The sequence below is a fragment of the Chelonia mydas genome, chromosome 13 (assembly GCF_015237465.2).
Source record: "Chelonia mydas isolate rCheMyd1 chromosome 13, rCheMyd1.pri.v2, whole genome shotgun sequence".
Taxonomy (NCBI): Eukaryota; Metazoa; Chordata; order Testudines; family Cheloniidae; genus Chelonia; species Chelonia mydas.
Window position 1 is genome coordinate 6,036,145 of NC_051253.2, and position 19,885 is coordinate 6,056,029.

Below are 19,885 nucleotides of genomic sequence, written 5' to 3' on the forward strand. Positions count from 1 at the left end.
CCAGATCCTCAGCTGGTGTAAATCAGCATAGCTCCATTGACGGCAACAAAGATCTGGCCCATAAGGCCCAATTCTGCAAGCCTTACACACATGAGTAATTCTATTGAAGTCAATGGGACTGCTTGTGTGAGTAAAAGCTGTAAGACGGGGTTCCTCATTATCAGTTTTGTGGTGTCTCGGTCCATAAAGACAAAACCACAATGCAAAGGAGGGTTCATTGCGAGTGTGGGCACTTGGTTCTTCTCAGAGACAGGACTTGCTGCATCTTGGGCCTCTCACAGTATCATGCTGTCCACCCAGCTCTGACATCCACTCCTTCTCATCGCTTTGTTGTTCCGTCTTCCTCCCTCACTCTCTGGGGCTGCATTATGGAGTAATGACTATCGGTTCTGTGTGTGTGCATGTGCGTGTGCGTGCACACTGCCCCGTCCAGCTGTTTTCCCCCTGTTGTGGTTTGTGATGGTATCGTATTTTTTTTGCGGAGGGCTTTGAGGCATGAGAACCCCACGGCCCCGGCTCTGTTATGCTTGAATATTTGTGCTCCCAGCCACAGTAATTTTGTGCTCCTTTTGCCGTGGGCAGGGAATGCCTGATGTTAGTGTTGTGTTTCTTGTGATGTATCAACAAGAGCAGGGCGGTCAATTTAACGAGAGAGAGAGGAGATGATTCACTTCTGGAGCCACAGTACAAACCAATAGAGCCTGTGCAGCGAGCAGGAAATTCTAACCCGTTGCTGTGTTGGGTAGCGTGAGCTGTGTGTAATACTGTGCCTTGGTGCGTGCATCCTCTTGCCTTGCTGGTCTTGAAACATGCACCCTTCAAGCACGTGAAACGAATGCTGGGACGAGAGAGAGAAAATCTCAGGATCTTTTCCACATCCTAGCGCCAAACACGACAACACCCTACTTCGCACACAGTTCTCTTCCACCCGTGCACATTCAGGGTACTTCTATACCGCAGCTGTGAGGGTGCGTCCCAGCCTGGGGGGACAGACCCACTCTCGCTCAGCTTGCACTAAAAATAGCAATGTGGACTTTGCGGCCCTGCCGGCAGCACGGCCTAGCAGCCAGAGTACAAGCCCGCCTGACCCCCCGGGACCATACTTGGGTGGCTAGCTTGGGCCATCGCCCAGGCCACAACGGCCACTCAGCTATTTTTAGCATGCTAGCTTGAGCAGAGCTAGTGCGTGACTGTCTAGCTGAGCTGGGAGGCATACTCCCACCTGCTGTGTAGACGTACCCTTAGAGGCACAAAGATGTCAAGATCCAACAGTTTGGAACGAAACTCAGCAAAACCTGAGCCCTCCATTTCCCTTCATATGAGGCGTATGAAGACATAAAAGCCACAGTGTACCTCACTGGCAGAGCAGCTCAGTAACTGGTTCCTGAACTGGTATGATAGCTAGAGAGGAGGCCGAGCGGCAGTGCTCGCATCTAGGTTTTGGGTTCAGCATGTTCAGGTTTGCTCCTGTCTCCAGTGATGATCGCCAGAAGACTAGTCAACCTTCCTTCTTTTGCTCCCGAAACACACAGACTCCACCATTAAAATGTAGCATCTGCATTTGCGAATTCCCTTTCGTTCCTTTGGCTTCAGTGCTGCATTCAGCTGCTGGCGTTTGGAAGCCACATGGCTAAACCTGTTCTACGGAGAGGCAGCCATTTTCAACATCATGTGAGCCTAATGCGTTTGTTCCCGTGGTCGGAGCAAGTGACTGGGAGCCAACAGAAAGATCTTGGGACCTAGCTCTGATTGAGTTACTGACTTGCTGGGTCACTCTGGACAGGCCATTTGGACTCCTAGTTTGCTCACCCTAGTGCAGAAAAGCTGGACCGTCACCAGATGTTTTACTGGAGATGAAGAAAGTAATCCACAAAAAGGAATTAGGTGCACAACTTCTAGTAAAAATCAATGGCATTTTGTGCTTGATTTTGTGCACACATCTGCTCAGATAATGCCCTGCAAGGAATCTACAAAAAACAGCCAGTGGCCCTTAATGAACATAATGATGAAGTGCTTCATGCATCACTCCACTGCAGTGAGATCAGGGTCTCCCTGGTAGGATCATTAATTCATCAGGATGGCTGGCTTCAATATGTGTTATCCTTTAGGTGGAAACAAAACTCTGGCTGAGAGATGTAAGAGGAATGTGGCTGTACTGCTCTGGAAAGAAGCCAGGCCAAATTTTGAGGCCCTATTTTTGTCAACCTCTTTAGGAACTTTTTGATCACCTCCATTTTGGGCACACAAAAACCCAACCATTACATTCACTGAATGGATAATTGTGCTTTTAAATGTGAGTTTTGTACATGCAGCACACGTGCTCTTGTAATCGTGTGGTCAGTTAAGCAAGACCACGGAAAATGTTTCCCTTATAATTTAAAGCTGCTGAAGAACACTGTCCATAATTATGCCCTGCTTTGTTCCGAGACTGACTGAGCAGGTGCATAAGAAGCGTGGACCAGTGTCTATGACCAGTGTGATAGCTTATCTGGGACGGACAGGTGTGTCCAATCCATAGGGAACCTCTAAGTTCAGGAATGCTTCTTGCCCTGTAATGACTAGATATCAGTCCTGCGACTGCTGACAGCTAATGCAGAATCTCCTTTACTTGAAGTGTAGAGCCCAGTGTTAGATCTGAACGGCTGGGTCATAGCTGAGCAAAGAGATCCTGCCCATACAGGAGACACCTCAGGGTTCTCGCTCTTTTCTGGATGCGTCACAGAAGTGGTCATCTGACAGAACATGGTGGGGGAAAGAGCAGCTTGCTTCGATGCTCTGCCCTCCTTAGTTGCTAACCGTGCACTGAGATTCCGACGTTAAGGACTGCCCTCCCTGCATGCTGTGAGTGGCACATTTGTAAGGAACCCAGACAGCTGCCATGTAGGAGGTGCTGTGTATGTTGAGAAGGAGGAGGCAGCAGTCCAGGATGGGTGACTCTCCTTTGAACGAGCATAAATTCCTTGATGTGCTGCCTTGGGATGCCAAGAGCTGCATAGGGGTCTGGCTAGCTAGGGCATGTCTACACGACCACGTAAGCCAATGCAACTTACGTTGTTCAGGGGTGTGAACGCCTGCCAACATAGCTTCCGCCTCTCGTTGAGGTGGAGTAATTAGGCCAACAGGAGAGCTCTCTCCCAGCGACATAGGGCGTCTTCACCAGACGTGCTACGTCAGTGCAGCTGCACCAATGTAGCGTGATAGTGAAGACAAACTCTTACACCCATTCCAGGCTAAGCTAGCTAGTATCTAGGCCCATGTATTTCAGGCAAGAGAGTAAATATTTTGAGACTTGTCACAGGCAGGCCGGAGGGTTATTTGTGCTGATTTCATGCCCTCTGGGAAGACGTGCTGGAAGGAGGAGTTTCAGATATTGGCAAAGACATACCAGGGTTGTGCCAAGAAAGTCTCAACAAGCATCTGGATTTGTCCCATCAGCCCCTGACCCTGCGCACAGAGTCCCTGAGCAGACACTTGAGTGGATGCTGCTTTTTCCAGCGAAATGTGTCTTTTACGGAGACGAATCCCGTCTCCCGACATTTCCAGTCTGCTTCTCTCGCAGTCGAGAACTCGACCGTGAATATCAATGTAAAATATTTATAGAGCCATCCTCAGATCCATAAAGGTTTCGTGGACTCACAGTAGCACTCTTTCTGCCCTTTACATAAACGTCTCTCCTTCACTTCTGCCAGCTGACATACAGGTGGGCAGCATAGTTAATACCTGTCGTGCATTGCAACTCAGTAGGTTTTATGTTGTTAGAAAGATAAAGCCAGATAGGCAGAATTTTTCATGAACCAATGGATGATCAGAGTGGTAGGGTCAGTCTCTTTTTCTGTAAGTTTCAGATCACAGATGAGGAGGAAAAATCAGTTCTACCCTAAGATACAAGGCATATCATCCATTTATTTTGTCTTCACATGAAGTATGAATCAAACATTCAACTAAATTCAAAGCTGGACCGAGCATTTGTTATAAGTTTTAAACACTGCTGCCAGTTTCCTTGGATAGTCGCAGCCTCTGGAAGTCTGTCCCTCCTCACACTGTAAGATTCTGCCTCTTCCTCCAGGATACCCCCAATTTCTGGAGTTCTGCCCCTGGCAACAGGATCACACTACAGTGTACTTTTGAGTTCTTCTGCCAGCCCTAGTCTCTGGGGCCTGCATGACACCTCTAACAAAGTAAGGCCAACTGCTAAACAACATGCTGTAAACACCTGCCTTGCCAAATGTAACAGTACTGTACAGGAACACGGGCCACTGCTCAACTTCGGAGAGTTTAGAGATACAAGAATGCAGATGAAATTTCTCTCTCTCTCTTTCTCTCACTGCCTTGCTGTCTGTCTCTCCTGCACCTACCTTCGGGCACTTTGAAAAGTGGCCTTAGCAGTCCGATCCCTGTTCATTCTCCCCAAGCTACCCAGTATTTGCAAACCACGACACGAAGCTCAGATTGGTTGAAAGTAGGTGGGTGGGGTAGTTCCCGCGACAGGAAGTTGTGATATTGTCTCTGCCTGAATGTAATTGTCTCTCATTTTCTCACTTTAGACTCATTCCGCCTCTGAACCAGCTGGAACTCCTCAGGAACCTGAAGAGCAAATCGGGACTGACTTTCAGGTTAGCAACAGAGCTGGGAGAGCTCAAACACCCAGCTGGCAAACCAATTTCCTTCCTTCCTTCCTTCCTTGCTTCCCTGGTATGTGCACAGCCCTGGATAATTCTGTGTACCTGGATGCTGCCATATAATGGGTTATATATGGTGCGTTGGCTCCCATCCCTCTCCCCAGGTGATGCTTGTAAATTCCTTTGCTAGACCCTTTCCTACATCATCTTCTATTAAACATTCCCTGGGTGTTCAGCTGACAACAGAAAGTAATATGTCACGAGGCTACCTGGCCAGTCTGAGCAAAGTGCTGAAGGGGGTTGGGGCTTTTTAAGACCTCTGGAGTTATCTCATGTTTCAGAAAAATTGTTAAAGCATCAGGAGCTTAACATGCCTGACTAAAGGACTTTACAATTTGTATATTTAATCCCAGGATTGGGCATGGCTCCTGGCTTGTTTGTAAATGGCATCTGTGTTATGTTCCCCCAGGCCCTGTAGCATGGCTACTCTCCTTCTGCTCAAGGGAATTTGGATGGGAATCTCTTCAGAGCTCATCAATACCACTTCTTTTAACTACCTAAAATGGTCACTGCTGAGTAGAGCCAGGCCCAGGAGATCTGCATTTGTATGTCCACTAGAGTTTTGGGAAGTTGGTCCCTGGATTTGCATCTGAACTTCCCCAGAGTGATCTGGTGTTCTGGCTCAGACAAATCCCTACTCACTGGGGGACATGTGTCACTCCCTCTCTCCCAAGGACCAAGTGAGCTGCCTCTGCAGCATTCTCAATCCCTGCCAGCTTGGAGAATGGGAGATGGTGGCCAGCAATCAAATGCAGCTCTCCTAGGTGGAAATGCAAAGAACTGCCACTAGGCCACCAGGCCATTTTTCATCATTTTTTTTGTTGGGAGAGAGAAGTTCTTGAATCGTATATGAACTCTGGGTGAGATTTTCAGCCTGGCCTTAACTTGGCCTCTGGTTTTGTGCTGGAAATTGTAGAGGTGCCATTTAGTTCACTTTGTCTTCTATGCCCTTGATTTACTGGGGCAATCAGGTATTTAGACATCTAAAGGACATGCAGCAACTGCATACCCAAATTGCCAGAGTTTGAAAACATGGCTCGTGTCTCTCTCTCTCAATGAGCAGTTGCCAAAGATAATTTTTCATGTGGAGCCTTTAGCCGCAGCTGAGGCTCCTGCAGGAGCTGGAAAAAGAGTGGTGTGCACCTTCCAGCCAACCCCCCCCCCACACACACACAAAACCCAACAACAACAACAAAACTTCTGCACTACTGAGCCACTGCATGGGGCAGATGCATCGATGAAACAACATCTCCTAGAGTTAGCGTAACAGGCCCGCCTGAGCCAGGGCATCCCGCAGAGCAGACTTGCCTTAATTTTACAGAAAAATAAATTAACACAACTCAAAATGGCCACCTGGATATTAAAGATCATAACATAAAACAACCAGCCCTTTGCTGAGCCAAGCAAAATGGTGTTAGAGCTAGGTCCCTGATAGGCCAGGTTTCTTAAGTTTAGGAGAGGGAGAGCCTACTGTCACAGCTTCACCCAGAACTGGCCCTTGAAAGAAGCAGCCAATTCTTTTTATCTTGCTTGCTGAACCCTGATTGGCCTCTGCCTGCTCCCAGCCCTTCTAGCTGCAGGAGGACCAAGTCTCATTGGTTCCACCGGTAGCTGATCCTGGCAGATCTCTGTAGATCATTCCTGGTGGTCCAGACTCACTTTTAATCATTTCCAAAAGGACCACTTTGTAGAGAGGGGTGTGCAAAGGTTGGGCGGGGCCTCTGGTAGGGGGCAGCAAATGCCTGGTACACCTCATCACAGTCAGTTCTATGCCTAAGAGCTGAAAGGAAAGTTTATGAAAGGTCTGTGAAAGTCCTGGGGAGTTGCTCAGAAACAAACTCAAATTTTCAAAGCAGCATGACCATTCGCTGTCCCTCGTTTGCTCATGCGAGTGGTGTAACCACGGGGCTCCATAGTAATCTGTGTGCACAAAGAGGTGGGTTTTGTGACTTTTTGACCCTGTACGTCTCGTGTGTCTCCTCCCAAGGTTGTGTGAGTCTGCGGCTATCTTCTCTCCAGTCCGGAAGCCCCAGGAGTAAGTGCTCCATGCCCTCCCTTGCATCCACCTCGCTTAGTTGTACTGTTTGGTACTGTCCTTTCGTTATGTTTGAACAGTGAATGCAGCTGCATCCTTCCCTCCTGACACCACTGATAATGTACTATTGCTTCTGTTTAAAGGAAAGAGCAGCAGCCTGAGCCATCACCCAGGTCTGTATCACTGCCAACATGCCATTCCCATGCTTTACATGTATGTGAGAGTGCGCGCGCCACGTATGCCTGTACCAACAAGGAGCTGAGTGCCATTAAAACCAGCATAGCAGGTTGTCGCGCTTGTTCTGAGCTGTGGGACATGTCACTGTGTGTCATACATATATGTAATGCTGGGCCTTAAATCAGATTTTCCTTCTTTGCAGTATACCTTGGCTATATTTTGTAGCTATGTGGATAGTGTCTATGGGGGTTGTGCTGGCAGCAGATGAAGTTTGAGGTGTGTCAAATTTGCCCTCAGAAATGTTTTGTCACAGGCTGATGTCTTCTGAGTTTTTGGCAGATGAGTGTCCAGAGTACATGGGAAAAGGGGACTGTTTTATGCCTCTCTTTCCTCTGCCTGTTTCCAGAATCTGGGAGCTGAAATAACAATGTAGACACAATTTTAACACTTCATGTTCTGTTCCCCTGCCACCGCACGTCCCATGACTGAGCCCAACCCTGGCTCTGCCTTTCTTTCAGTCCCTGTACCAAAAAACCAAAGCGAGTTCAGCCAGACACTCTCAGAACTCTCCCAGGCCATGGGTTTAGGAGAAATGGAGCACTGCCTACGTCCACTGGCCCTCCATGCCATGCAATCGCTTTGTACGTCAACAGCTCCAAACACCTCCCAGCACTCCCCTGCTACCCCTTCTTGCCAAACCAGTTGTGCAATAACTGACTATACTCTTTGGACTCAATCACATAGTCTTTACTCACTAACTTCAGGTGGAGTTTTGCATGAATAAGGAAAGCTTCAAGATTTGGCCCAATATAATTAAAGAGCACGGGCATAATATTTTATGCCTGTTTCAAACCATCACTCCAAGATACAGAGGATAACACTAGCATGATTGGCAGCAGGTACTGGAACTGAGGAATCACCTAAAGTAGGGTACACCTCATGCGATCACAGATCTCCCTGCCTTAGAACTTGCTGAATAATGTATGCGACCAATGTTTTTGCATGCCAACGGTCAACTAGAGCTGCTGGAAAGTTTTAGCTTAAACAGATTTTCCAGTGCAAAACGGGAGAGAGGGAAATGCTGATGACAATTTTTGAGGCAAATGTTCCTCATTTTCCATCCAGCTGAACCTAGTTAATTGCATGTCAATATCCCATCAGTTAGTTGTTCTTGGCAGTAATTTCAGGTTGAATTTCGAACTGGATGTTTTTAACCCTCCACCCCACCCAACTTAGTTTATGACCTAAATATGTTAAGAAGGAAATACTGTTGGATCTAAACGCTTCTTGCGGTTCACTAACATTGTAAATATAACAAGACAGTTGTTAGTCTAAGGATGGCGTTCCTGTATTGGATGTAAAGGGCTGCTGCACCTTTCAATCTCAGGGGCTAGAAACAAGTTAACTTTTCCCTGGCACAAAATCCAGTAAAGGATATTTAAGTAGATAAGGTTCCGGCTAAGAGGATTAAGTGCCCAGCTTTACTGTTATTTCCACTTTATCTCCTTCTTGTCACTCATCTGAGCTTTTCTGTGCATGTAGGATCTCCAGAGTGCTCCATCCACAAGCTGCCAAATAAATCTAATCACCAACATCACGTTTTCACAAGTCAGACCGTATTTCCTCCTGCTCTGAGGCCTAACCTTGTGCAGTGAGAAGGAATGTAGCCTCCCGTCCTCCATTCCACTTCAGATATCATCAGCAAGGAAAACAACACAGCGAGTGGCCTTCCTGGAAGAGACCAAGCGTGAAATATTGGCCCCAGTACCATTGAGGCCAGTGGAGCCGGGATGTCATCCCAAGAATCTGGCTGATCTGGTATCCTGTCTCTGCCAGTGGCGTATGTTTTACGCTTCAGAGGAAAAATTAAACTCCCCAGACTGCACCTACTTGTGCCATGCGGAAGAATCTCTGCTTGGTCTCGGCCAAGGTTCTGTTTAGACCCCGAAGTCTGAGGATTGATAGCCCTTTGTGACTTTATATTAGCCTGTGTAACTGTAACTGCGGATGCTGTCCTCAATCGTAGAAGCATTTTTCTTTTCATCTCACTAACATCCTGCAGGAGTAAGCGCCACAGGTTAATACACATGTTAAAATAATATTTTTTTAGTGGTTTTAATTTTTTCCCTTTTAATTGTATCCAGCGCCCTTTTGTTCTTACGTTGGGGGAGAGGGTAAATGGAAGTGGCATGATTGGCCTTTTCTTTCCTATTCATTATTTTCTATAACTTCCTCACTTGTCTCCTTTTCAAACTAAGTTTTCTTAGTCCTTATAATATTCCCCTCATGCTTCAAATCATTTTTGTTGCTCTTCTAGGAAAGTGGTTACACAGGAGTACTCAAAGCTGAGGGTGTGCTGTTTACTTTTATAATGGCATTAAAATATTTTCCATATTGTTCTCAATAGCCTCCTTAGCGCAGCCAAACCAATTTTCCCCCAATATTTTGCTAGCGCAATAATCCTTCCTTCCACCCCATTATTCTGACACTGCTGCAGAACTGATGAAGGCATTTTACAAAGATCAGCACATCTTCCCGTGTGAGGGTTGAGATTGCCAACATTCTCAGTGCCCATAAAGAAATTCTTTCTACTCAAATAGATGTCTGGACCCTTTAGGAACAGACCCCAATACGCTTACATTGAGTAGCACTGGAAGGTCTCATAGAAGCCAGAGTATACTCTGGAAGACCATGTCCCTAATTTCACATGCAGTGCCCTTAAACCCACAGGGATTCAACTATTAATTTATTTATTATTTGTATTTTGGTATAGGGGCTCCAATCATGCATCAGAGCCCAGTATGCTCGGGGCTGTACAGAACTGACAGTCAATGCCCCTTTACACATAATGCAGTTACCCAATTTGGGGTTACCCTATTACCGTATAACACTTTAGTATTTTTTTTTAATTACCAAGGGAGGTAGTTTATTTTGCCTTGGATTTGAATTAGGCATCGCAGCTTGGAGATGGGTTTCGTCTTTGCCATTTTTCTGTTATGTTTTACGCTCAAACTTGTCTGCATTCATCCCGTTACCAAGCACTGTGAAGTTGTACGCTGATCAGCTGTTAAGAACCATAAGCTCATTTCTCTGTGACCCGCAGTGCAGGTTGTGATGGACACAAACCATGTTGGTATTTGGCTACATTTTTTTTAACTCCTCATAAAGTCTGCTCTGTTGCAAAGTGCTTTGGGTGCTGTCTGTCCATCTGCATCGCAATCGGCTTATGACAGGGGTGGGGGAGCAGAACTCTTCACGTCCTGATGGCTGACCTATACAGTGCAGCTAGCTATGATCACTCCCTCTAATAAAAGAACACACTTCTCTTGTGTCTCTCTCAAGGTGGAGATGAAAGTATGGCCGGCTGGCTGCCCTGTCTGTTAGCCTCAGGGGAAGCAGAAGGGAGGGGGTGTGACTTTTCTCACTACTCCTACTAAGCAAGGCTTACTATTCAGATAGGGTAATGGGATGTGATTATTCACGTACTAATCAGACTGAAAATTCAGTGTGGCAGGTTGTCTCTGCTTATTTTGTCTTCTGACCAAAGTATTAAGGGGCACATGTATGGCTTAGCTAGGTCTGCGGAGATTTCTATGTGAAATATATGTCCGATGTTCTTTAAAAATGGTTTGTTGAACATCTGTAGGCATCTGTGATGAGATTTGTGCCCTTCCTTTTGTATTTTTCAGGACAGGATCAGGCAAAATGAAAAAAAAAATCAGAGTGCAAAGAAACAGGAGAATTCTAGGGAACTGTAGAGTTAGAAGAAGCAGATTACATGCTCCAGCATGAGTTAGGGTCACCTGAGATTGTGTAAATAAGCCTAGCAACCAGTTTAAAAGGTCATCTTCAAGTTGTAGATTGTGGTTCCCCATCCCACTTCCATTGAAATCAGAGGGAGTTTTACCATTAACTTAAATGGGTGCAGGATTGGGTCCCACTGGAATATATTTATTTTAAAAAATATATGTGTGTATATATCTCTCTATATTATATTATTATTAAAATGATACTGTTATTAAAATGGTGTCAGATATTCATGCTGTGACTGTGTGTAATCTGGGAATAATCAGTTGCCATAATGGGGACTGATTATTTGAAAAGAAGGGACTGCTACTTTCTTTAGAGACTGAAAAGGAGATTAAGAAACCAAGTAACCAATGTGTCTCTCCAAATCTGTGCATGCTGAATATTCTCTGTCTACGATGTTATCTATAGAGCCCAGCAGTATTGCTATCCAGGCCGCTAACCTGTCACTTGGGCTCTATGTGGGTGCAGGCTCTGTCTGCACTAAACTTGTTGCAGAGGCCTTCGGAGTCCTAAAGAAAGAGAGGGTGGATTCCATTTGAACTTGCACTGGCTGCTACAGAGCAGAAAGAATTTTACATATTCCTTCTGTTACTAAACACGAGCCCTTCAGGTTGCCAAGTTCAAATTTAAGAAAACGTGGGGAAAGCCAAATAGGGTTCCCCCGCTTCTGAAATTTAAATATAATTGCAAAGTCGTCTAGTAATACTTGAGCACAGCTGTCTGAAGCATTTTCAGGTTATGTCAGTGGGCTATCCCATAACCTTTTTGCGAAGAGAAGGCAGCTTTGTGTCAGGGGAACCCTGTCTTGGTGAATGGCTAATAGTATGCGAGTCCCTGAGCACAGAAAAGAGGGTGACTCGGGTCAGATTCATGGGAACTTTATAGATTCATTAACAAGTCCATAACTGCCTCCCCCCCATGCACACTTTTTTAGATCCTGATTTGCAAGCGTTACAAAAAATGGATTTTGTGAATTTTGAAATGCCAAGTTCTTAGCACGGGGGGATTTGCCACGTTCCATTGATTTGGGTTTTTAACACCTAATTTCACATAGCACTGTGGCAAGCAGAGAAGGAACAAATCATTAATAACAAAATACTCGAAAGAAGAGAAATAAACCCTTTGAATGGCTTTGGAGGAAACTGTTTTTATCCTAGGACATTAACGTGGGCTCCACATGCTCGGGGAACTGAAAAATCAGCGATTAAATTTATTTACAAGAAATTAAGGAGGGACTACTTTTTTTCCAAGCAGGTGGTAGGATCTACCTGGTGGACTCATTTTGTTAGTAAAGTCAACAGTTGGTGAAGTAATGCAACCAACTGAGTGCAGAAGGGGTCATTCCTAATAGCGGGTCATTCCTAAGTTACTACAGAGCAATTCCGTTCATGAATCTCACTGCAACAAATAAAACCCTGTTTTTTTCTTAAATGGTCAAATGTTAATATCCCATCACAAACGCAGCCATCAAAAAAGCCTGTCTTTTAAACCTAGAAACGATCATCAAAGTTTCCTGTTTGGCATTTGCTTCCGGGTCTAATCTTTACTCTCCCCTCATTTCCAGTAAAAGCAAACCATGCAGAGAGTCACTATGTGGATGCTGCTCAGGAAACTCTAGGTACCACGGGAAATGCGTCGCACGGAACTAATCTAAAGCTGCACGGCTCATTCTCTCTCTACCCTGCTACCACCCGTTCTGATCACTTCCCTGCTTAATAGAGGTACTAGATGAGTAAAACAAATTTAAGAGCCTCCCCATGTCCTTCTCTGAAATCAGAGGCTCTCTCGTTTTCCAATAATGCAGCACACAAGAATCAAAAGAAGCTGGGGAAATGTGTAATGCTGACACTGGATATGGGCTAGCAAGCCAGAGACTGGTAGCAATGAAGGAGGCCAAGAACTGAGCTTAAACAATGATGGAAAATAGAACATTGAAAAAAAAACCATTCATCATCTCTCTACCCCACCCTACGCTACAGGGAACCCTTGCACAGTTAATTGTATATTATAAAGCAATACAAATTTAGTAACAGAAAAATCACCAGCTCTCCACCTCCGCTAAACATTGTTCCTTTGGCTCTCTGAATACCTATGAATGGGCCTTTCCTAATCTTGTGGCATTTGGAAGAATGGCTTGCCTATCTAGCACCTCTACTACGCAGCTAGACAAGGACTAATCTTCAACCTACTGTAATCGACATAGGGGATATATTGTCTCTCCTATTGTGGGCATATCTCCTATTTGCATTAAAAGTGATCCTGCATATAGGTCGAGTGGGGAATAAATAGATAGACTTTAGAGTCTGATACAGTGTCTTTTATCAAGTTGACAACATGACCGCTAACCATCTTCAAAGACTTCTCCCAAACTTGTGTTCCTTGACACACTTGTCTGAGGATCATAAGGAATCTCCAGTGTCCTTTTTCTTTTCTTGACATATAAATATGTCCGTTATTCTCCTGCTCACATTAGATTCAACTGCTCCCCTCCCCAGCACTGAATTTACAGGCAGCCAACAAGCGCCTTGTGGTTGAATAATTAATCCCCAGCATTTGCATGCTTGGAATGGTGACAGTGAATTCCCATTTATTTCTTGCATTGAGTGCAGGATCACAAGCACAGGGGCAGCAGGGAGCTGAGTGATGCAGCATGATTGTGACATGGGATTTATGCATGCTCTTTTTGGAATCCATTTTAATCCTCAAGATCACGAGTCTTTGTCTCTTTGTTAGAAAGCAGCTAAAGTAGAGTTTTAAAGAAATCTCTCTGGTTTTCTCAATGAATTATTCCACCCTGTGTATTTTTTTCCTTGATTGCTATTGTTTTTTTTTAATATATATAAATATATATACCTGCCATGAATGGATAGCTTCTAGTTTATCTTGGAATATTTTTATATACCAGAAGTTCAGAATCAGAGGTAAATCCCATGTCTTAATGGGTGACAAAGAGGAAGGTTCACAGTAACCAATTCTCCATAGTGAGATTCTTCTGTAGCTTAACTAATAGCCAGAATCTTCATATGGTCTCCCGTTGTATGTTCTGACTGTGCTATGGCCCCCTTGGAGTTTATATTAGGAACATCTGACTTCAATATCATTGGCGCATGGTTAGTTACATAGAGATTACTTACATAGCTCACAAAAAGTCTGCTTCAAATTAGAGCTGTCATTACTATATTTTTTCATTCAGAACATTTAAATTTTATCTTATCTTGCCTTCCATGTTCCCATCTACCAGTGCAGACTTTTCTATCCTTGGAGATGTATGCTTCTAGCTGGTGAAGGCTCCTCCCTCCTGCACATTGATGGTGCCAGCTCTTTAATTTTACGGCTCTTTTTGGCACTTATGGATGACATTAATAACACTTATTTCTTGCTTGTCATTACACAGTAGACCTCCTGGAAAACTGGAAGCTCTGATCTTCACTTGTTTGTCTTCTGACATTGGTGTCAGTGGCCAAGTGAATTTGTATTACTTCCTAGGGATGGATACTTTCTTATATGCAAAGGCAGTATAAATCACTGTTCACCCTTGCTTTCTTTAGAAGAAATCTAACTCCTTCCTTCCCACTCGGCTTTTTCTTTTATTTCCCCCTTCTTGACTTCTGCTGGAGGAGGAAAGAAACCAATTCATTAACTAAGGATCCTTCCAAATCTATACAAGATCTCAAGAGGGAGTCTCTAAGCACTGGGGACTTAGAGCCATAAAGGAATCTTGGTCTTTGGTATAGCTAGATCTCTTTTATTATTTGCATCAATCATTGATGCCATATTTTGTTTTGTAGAAGGAGAAGACGTATTTGGAGTCTACCCAGACAGAGAGGAGCAAGAAAGATGTTCTTACCAATCATAGGAGGAAATGATGTGTGGACAAGGGGTGTTTGCAGAACAGTGGGGTAGCATGGGGTCAGGAATGGGGATGGTGGGATGCCTGAAGTGGAATGTAGGATGTTTCTATACAGTAGTTTAGGTGATTCTGGTTGAGTAAAGAATAGGTGAGATTTGCTGATGTGCTCTGCAGGCTTAGCACTGTTCCAGCAATGCAAAACAGGCACAAAGCTGGCTTAATTGGCAAAGAGCAGATGGTGTCAGGACTTTCTAGAAGATTCTCAGTCATGCCATAGTGCGTTCTAGAATGTTCTCCCATAATACTAGTTCTATCCGCTGAAAAAACACAGGGGACAAAAGCTTTGTGCTAGAAACAGCCGAGGTGGAGAACAGCGCAAAAAGTCAGCAGTAATTTAAAAATACCTAAGCACAGGGTGAAATAGGTTTCCTGCTTCACTACAGGAGCCAGATGCATTTCTGAGGTGTTTCTTTCCTGGCTTCCCTGCTCAGTCCGGTCTCAAGGGCTTAGGTAGCATTGTAGTAACTCTCAGTGGGATTTTAGCTCCTAAGTGCCTAAATCCCTTTTGGAAATTAGATCTAGGCTCCTAAATCAGTGAGGCCTTCTGGCACTGAGCGCAGCAATGCCCAAATACCTTCCAATATTTGGGCCTCGGGCACCAATGCAGCTTGAGCATTTTCCATTATTTCAAACTCAGCGCAGAAGGTAGGAAGATAGTCACCCCAGTACGAGCACTCCGGCGCACTCAGGTTATAGCAGGGGAAATGATGGTTTCCCACCACATTCTACTTGGAATTTTTACCCGGTGAGCCCTGCTTTCTCCTCTGTTCCATGGGCTATATTCACCCCTGCTCTAACTCTGTGGAAGCCAGTGGAGATACACCAGGCATGAATTTTTGTCCTCTTTTGAATTCTAAGTCAGCCACGGCAAGCATTGTGTACCCACATTTTCTTTCCTTGATCTTGTCAGCAGTTGGCTTCTACCCGTTATTCACACCAGAAACCTAGTGGTCAACAATGGCTATTATTTCAGTCTCAGCAGTTCTGCCTGTCTTTAACGAAGTGTTCTGACAGGCCATGAACTCGGCACACACTGTGGTTTGAACAACGGCCCCATTTCCAACAGAACATAATCTTCCTCTCTCTCTCTCTCTCCCTCTCCTGGATATACTGTTCAGTAAAACATATATTATTGCCAGCTGAGTTCACGTATAAATGACTATTTAGTCCAGGATGGTACTGGAGAGAGAAGACGGGCGAGCGATTTTTTATTGGACCAACTTCTGTGTCTCTCTCACCAAACAGAAGTTGGTCAAAGATACCACCTCACCCATCCTGTCTCCCTAATATCCTGGGACCAACATGGCTACAACAACACTGCATACTGGATGGTATTGATCAGTCTGGCTAGTATTTTGCTATATGCAGGCAAAAGGAGAAAGTGAAGCAGCTGGAAGAGTGTAATTTCAAATACATGACAAAAACTGTAGGTAGTCATTTTTATTAATCCAGAATTACTGTGAATGCAGGAAATCCTCAAAGAGTAAGGGAATGCAAAAACAGAACATCAGGAAATTGCTCAGGCTATGAAACGAACCCACAAAACCCAGGAGATTTCCAACAAGAAGTTAAACCATCAATATCCGTAAACACATTGTGTGTCTGTGTTGTGTATGTACACAGAGGGTTAGTTCTTAACCACTTTTCTGGTGACTGCTGTAATCATCACATGCCAGATGGTCCCGATCCAAAGCCCAACGAAGTCGGTGGGAGTCTTTCCATTAACTTCACTGGAATTTGGATTGGGCCCCTAAGTGCGCTAGTCAAGTATGGACTTTCATTTATCGGCGTAGATATTTGCTAGGGACCTGCGTTAGAAAGTAAAAGCACATTTCAGTAACAGAGAAAAGGTAAATTATACGTTTCCACCCTTCACTGGGTTCAGGTTAAACGCTGAGCAAATTCTCATTTAAGTCTGTGCAGTAATGCCGTAGGGTTCTTTTTTTAATAATAATAAAAAAATGGGTTTGAAACAAATATTAACCAAGAGTAGCTACCTCATTTTGATACAGGAACCAGCCAGACCATCTGATTCTATTATTATTTCCCATAGATTTTGGTACAGGTTACAAAACCTTGTGATTCGCTTTCTCCTCCCTTGCCCTTAGAACAGGCAGAATGAATGTCCCATTCTCCCTCAGTTCATGCAAGAGTCACAGTTACAAGCCTCCTTTCTTGCAGTTGTGTGTGTCAGGATAACCATTCCCTTCCCCCTTCCACTCAGCGCACATACTGTACAACCAAATAATGTCCATCTACCGTCTGTGTGGTTGGCATCTAAGTATCACTTCTCTGACACACTGCACTTCTCCTTGCATGATGTTCTGGTTGGATGAGGACATGATCTTAGATTTGCTGAAAGCATTTGCTTTTCTTTTGCATTCTTCCCTCCCCAGCTCCGGCCGCCTCTCACCTGCATTTTCCACTGCAGGGCCTGTGTCTGCATGCGGATTGTAGTCAGCTTTTACACTGAAAAAATTGCATGGCAGAAGGAAAACCCTAATGGATTACCAATGTTGTCTTTATTGTTAATGTTTGTTTGTTTAATACAAAGGAATGTTGGAGGCATTCCAAATGTCGAGAGTTTGAGTACTCAGGGATCAGACCTGAATGGATTTTAAATGTTCCTCAGATTCATGAGTGATATTTTTAATGAGTAAAATATTTCACCTTGTGATGTCCTAATATGAAATTCCTCTCTCTCATGATCTGTAGGAAATTCAGTGCTTTTTGATTTGCCATCCTTAGTTCATGGAAACTTTTGCAACATATTTACTTGGGAAATGGGATTGGAGCCACCAGAATAAGGGCCCAGTTTTATTCAGTGATGGATAATTAAGTCCCAGGCAGGCTGCGAAGAGCTACAAAAGACTCTCTCAAAACAGGGCAACTGGGCAATAAAATGGCAGATGAAATTCAGTGTTGATAAATGCAAAGTAATGCACATTGGGAAACATGTCAAATGATGGGGTCTAAATTAGCTGTTACCATTCAAAAAAGAGATCTTGGAGTCATTGTGGATAGTTCTCTGAAAACATCCACTCAATTTGCAGTGGCAATCAAAAAATCAAACAGAATGTTGGGAATCATTAAGAAAGGGATAGATAATAAGACAGAAAATATTCTGTTGCCTCTCTATAAATCTATGGTATGCCCACATCTTGAATACTGTATGCAGATGTGGTTGCCCCATCTCAAAAAAGATATCTTGGAATTGGAAAAGGTTCAGAAAAGGGCAACAAAAATTATAGGGGTATGGAAGAGCTTCCATATGAGGAGAGATTAATAAGACTGGGACTTTTCAGCTTGGAAAAGAGGCAACTAAGGGGCGATATGATTGAGGTCTATCAAATCATGACTGGTGATTTTCCATGGTGTGGAGAAAGTAAATAAGGAAGTGTTATTTACTCCTTCTCATAACACCAGAACTAGGGGTCACCAAATGAAATTAATAGGCAGCAGGTTTAAAACAAACAAAAGGAAGTATTTTTTCACACAAAGTGCAGTCAACCTGTGGAACTCCTTACCAGAGGATGTTGTGAAGGCCAAGACCAGGGGTCGGCAACCTTTGGCACTCGGCCCATCAGGGTAAAGCCTCTGGCAGGCCAGGCCAGTTTGTTTATCTGGAGCGTCCGCAGGCACGGAGCCCCGCAGCTCACACTGGCTGTGGTTCGCCGTTCCCGGCCAATGGGAGCTGTGGGAAGCAGTGGCTAGCACGTCCCTTGGCCCACATTGCTTCCTGCAGCTCCCATTGGCCGGGAACGGCGATCCGCGGCCAGTGGGAGCTGCGGGGCTCCGTGCCTGCGGACGCTCCAGATAAACAAACTGGCCCGGCCTGCCAGCAGCTTTACCCTGATGGGCCAGGTGCCAAAGGTTGCCGACCCCTGGCCAAGGCTATAACAGGGTTCAAAAAAGAACTGGATAAGTTCATGGAGGATAGGTCCATCAATGGCTATTAGCCAGGATGGTCAGGGATGGGGTCCCTAGCCTCTGTTTGCCAGAAGCTGGGAACGGGCGACAGAGGACGGATCACTTGATGATTCCCTGTTCTGTTCATTCCCTTTGGGGCACCTGGCATTGGCCACTGTTGGAAGACAGGATACTGGGCTGGATGGGCCTTTGATCTGACCCAGTATTGCTGTTCTTATGGATAAACAATCTTTACATGCTGAGCATGCACAATTCTCAAGCAAACTAATTCGGGCATGCAGCAGCACCTCTCAGGATGAAGCGCTAAGAGATAGGGTTGAAGTCTGGATTTTAGCTTTCGGCAGACTTCGTCAGATAAAACATTTCAACAGACCTTGTAGAATAAAGAAATTCGAACTGTACATGCAACACAAATGAGCCTTCCAAATGAATAGGCTCCAAGAACACCCTTCATTTAGGACCAGCTTTAAAAAGTAGCCTTATCTGTGCTTCTAATTTATGGCACTTGTGTTTTGCTCTTAGAATTAGAGTTGTAGTTAAGCATTTGGATCCGTCTGTACAATGAGGTTTCACAATATAAAGCGACTGTATAAAAATAGCACAAGGGATCAGCCCCCCGCGTGTCTGGTTCCTTTAATGACAAAACCAAATGCTCACTCCTGGCAGCGTAGCGCAGCGCAGCCGATAAAGCTGTCTCGCATATCCATAGCTATATTGTAACTGCAGAATCTTTATTATGAATGATGAAATAAGAGGCAGCTTAATTTTTAGATCTGAGGTGGCGGCACTGACAGCTAAAAAAAATAAATCTTTGCTACTTTAACTAAGCAAGTTTGACCTAGAAGTCATTCAGATAGGATAGGTTCCCACAATACCCTTCTCTCTGATTCACTTTCCTAAGCATAATCAGCTACTTGATTCAGTCAGTTCATGTGCATGTTGCTGAATTTGTAAGCTGTTCCAATGCAGAATGTTAACTGTTATTGTGGTAGAAACCACTTCAAAATTACATCTGAGCTTTACTTATTTACATTCATATAAAATATTGGATAAACGAGGAAGTGCTTGTAGTAGTTATCTATTCTCAATAAATATCTTCTGTTAATAATCAGTTCATATTTGGTAAATATTAGGTCTATGCAAAACTAAAAATATTTTCAATTTTGTTCTTGGGAATGTTGCAATTATCAATTTTTGCCCCTTTCATAAAGTTTCACAAAATCATTTTTTGCAAGTTTCATGTGAAAATTCATCATCTTCATTTGAAATTTCAGAATTCAGAAATTTGAAAGTAGAGAGGTTTGGCTCCACAATAAGACTGTTTATCAATGGGAATCATCTTTA

At 44.3% G+C, this 19,885-nt stretch overlaps 1 protein-coding gene across 7 annotated transcripts in view; it reads left to right on the forward strand.

Annotated features, from left to right (window-relative positions):
• KCNQ2 (potassium voltage-gated channel subfamily Q member 2) overlaps nt 1–19,885 on the forward strand; it is a 114,628-nt gene that overhangs the window by 72,489 nt on the left and 22,254 nt on the right. For 4 of the 7 annotated variants that reach the window (XM_043527182.1, XM_037877100.2, XM_043527183.1 and 1 more), the window contains 2 exons: nt 4,545–4,613; nt 6,858–6,887. In XM_043527182.1, the coding sequence (XP_043383117.1) occupies nt 4,545–4,613; nt 6,858–6,887 (99 nt within the window). Of the gene's footprint in view, nt 1–4,544; nt 4,614–6,666; nt 6,715–6,857; nt 6,888–12,265; nt 12,320–19,885 lie in introns of all 7 variants that reach the window. The other 3 variants (XM_043527178.1, XM_043527180.1, XM_043527179.1) reach the window with 3 other exon arrangements.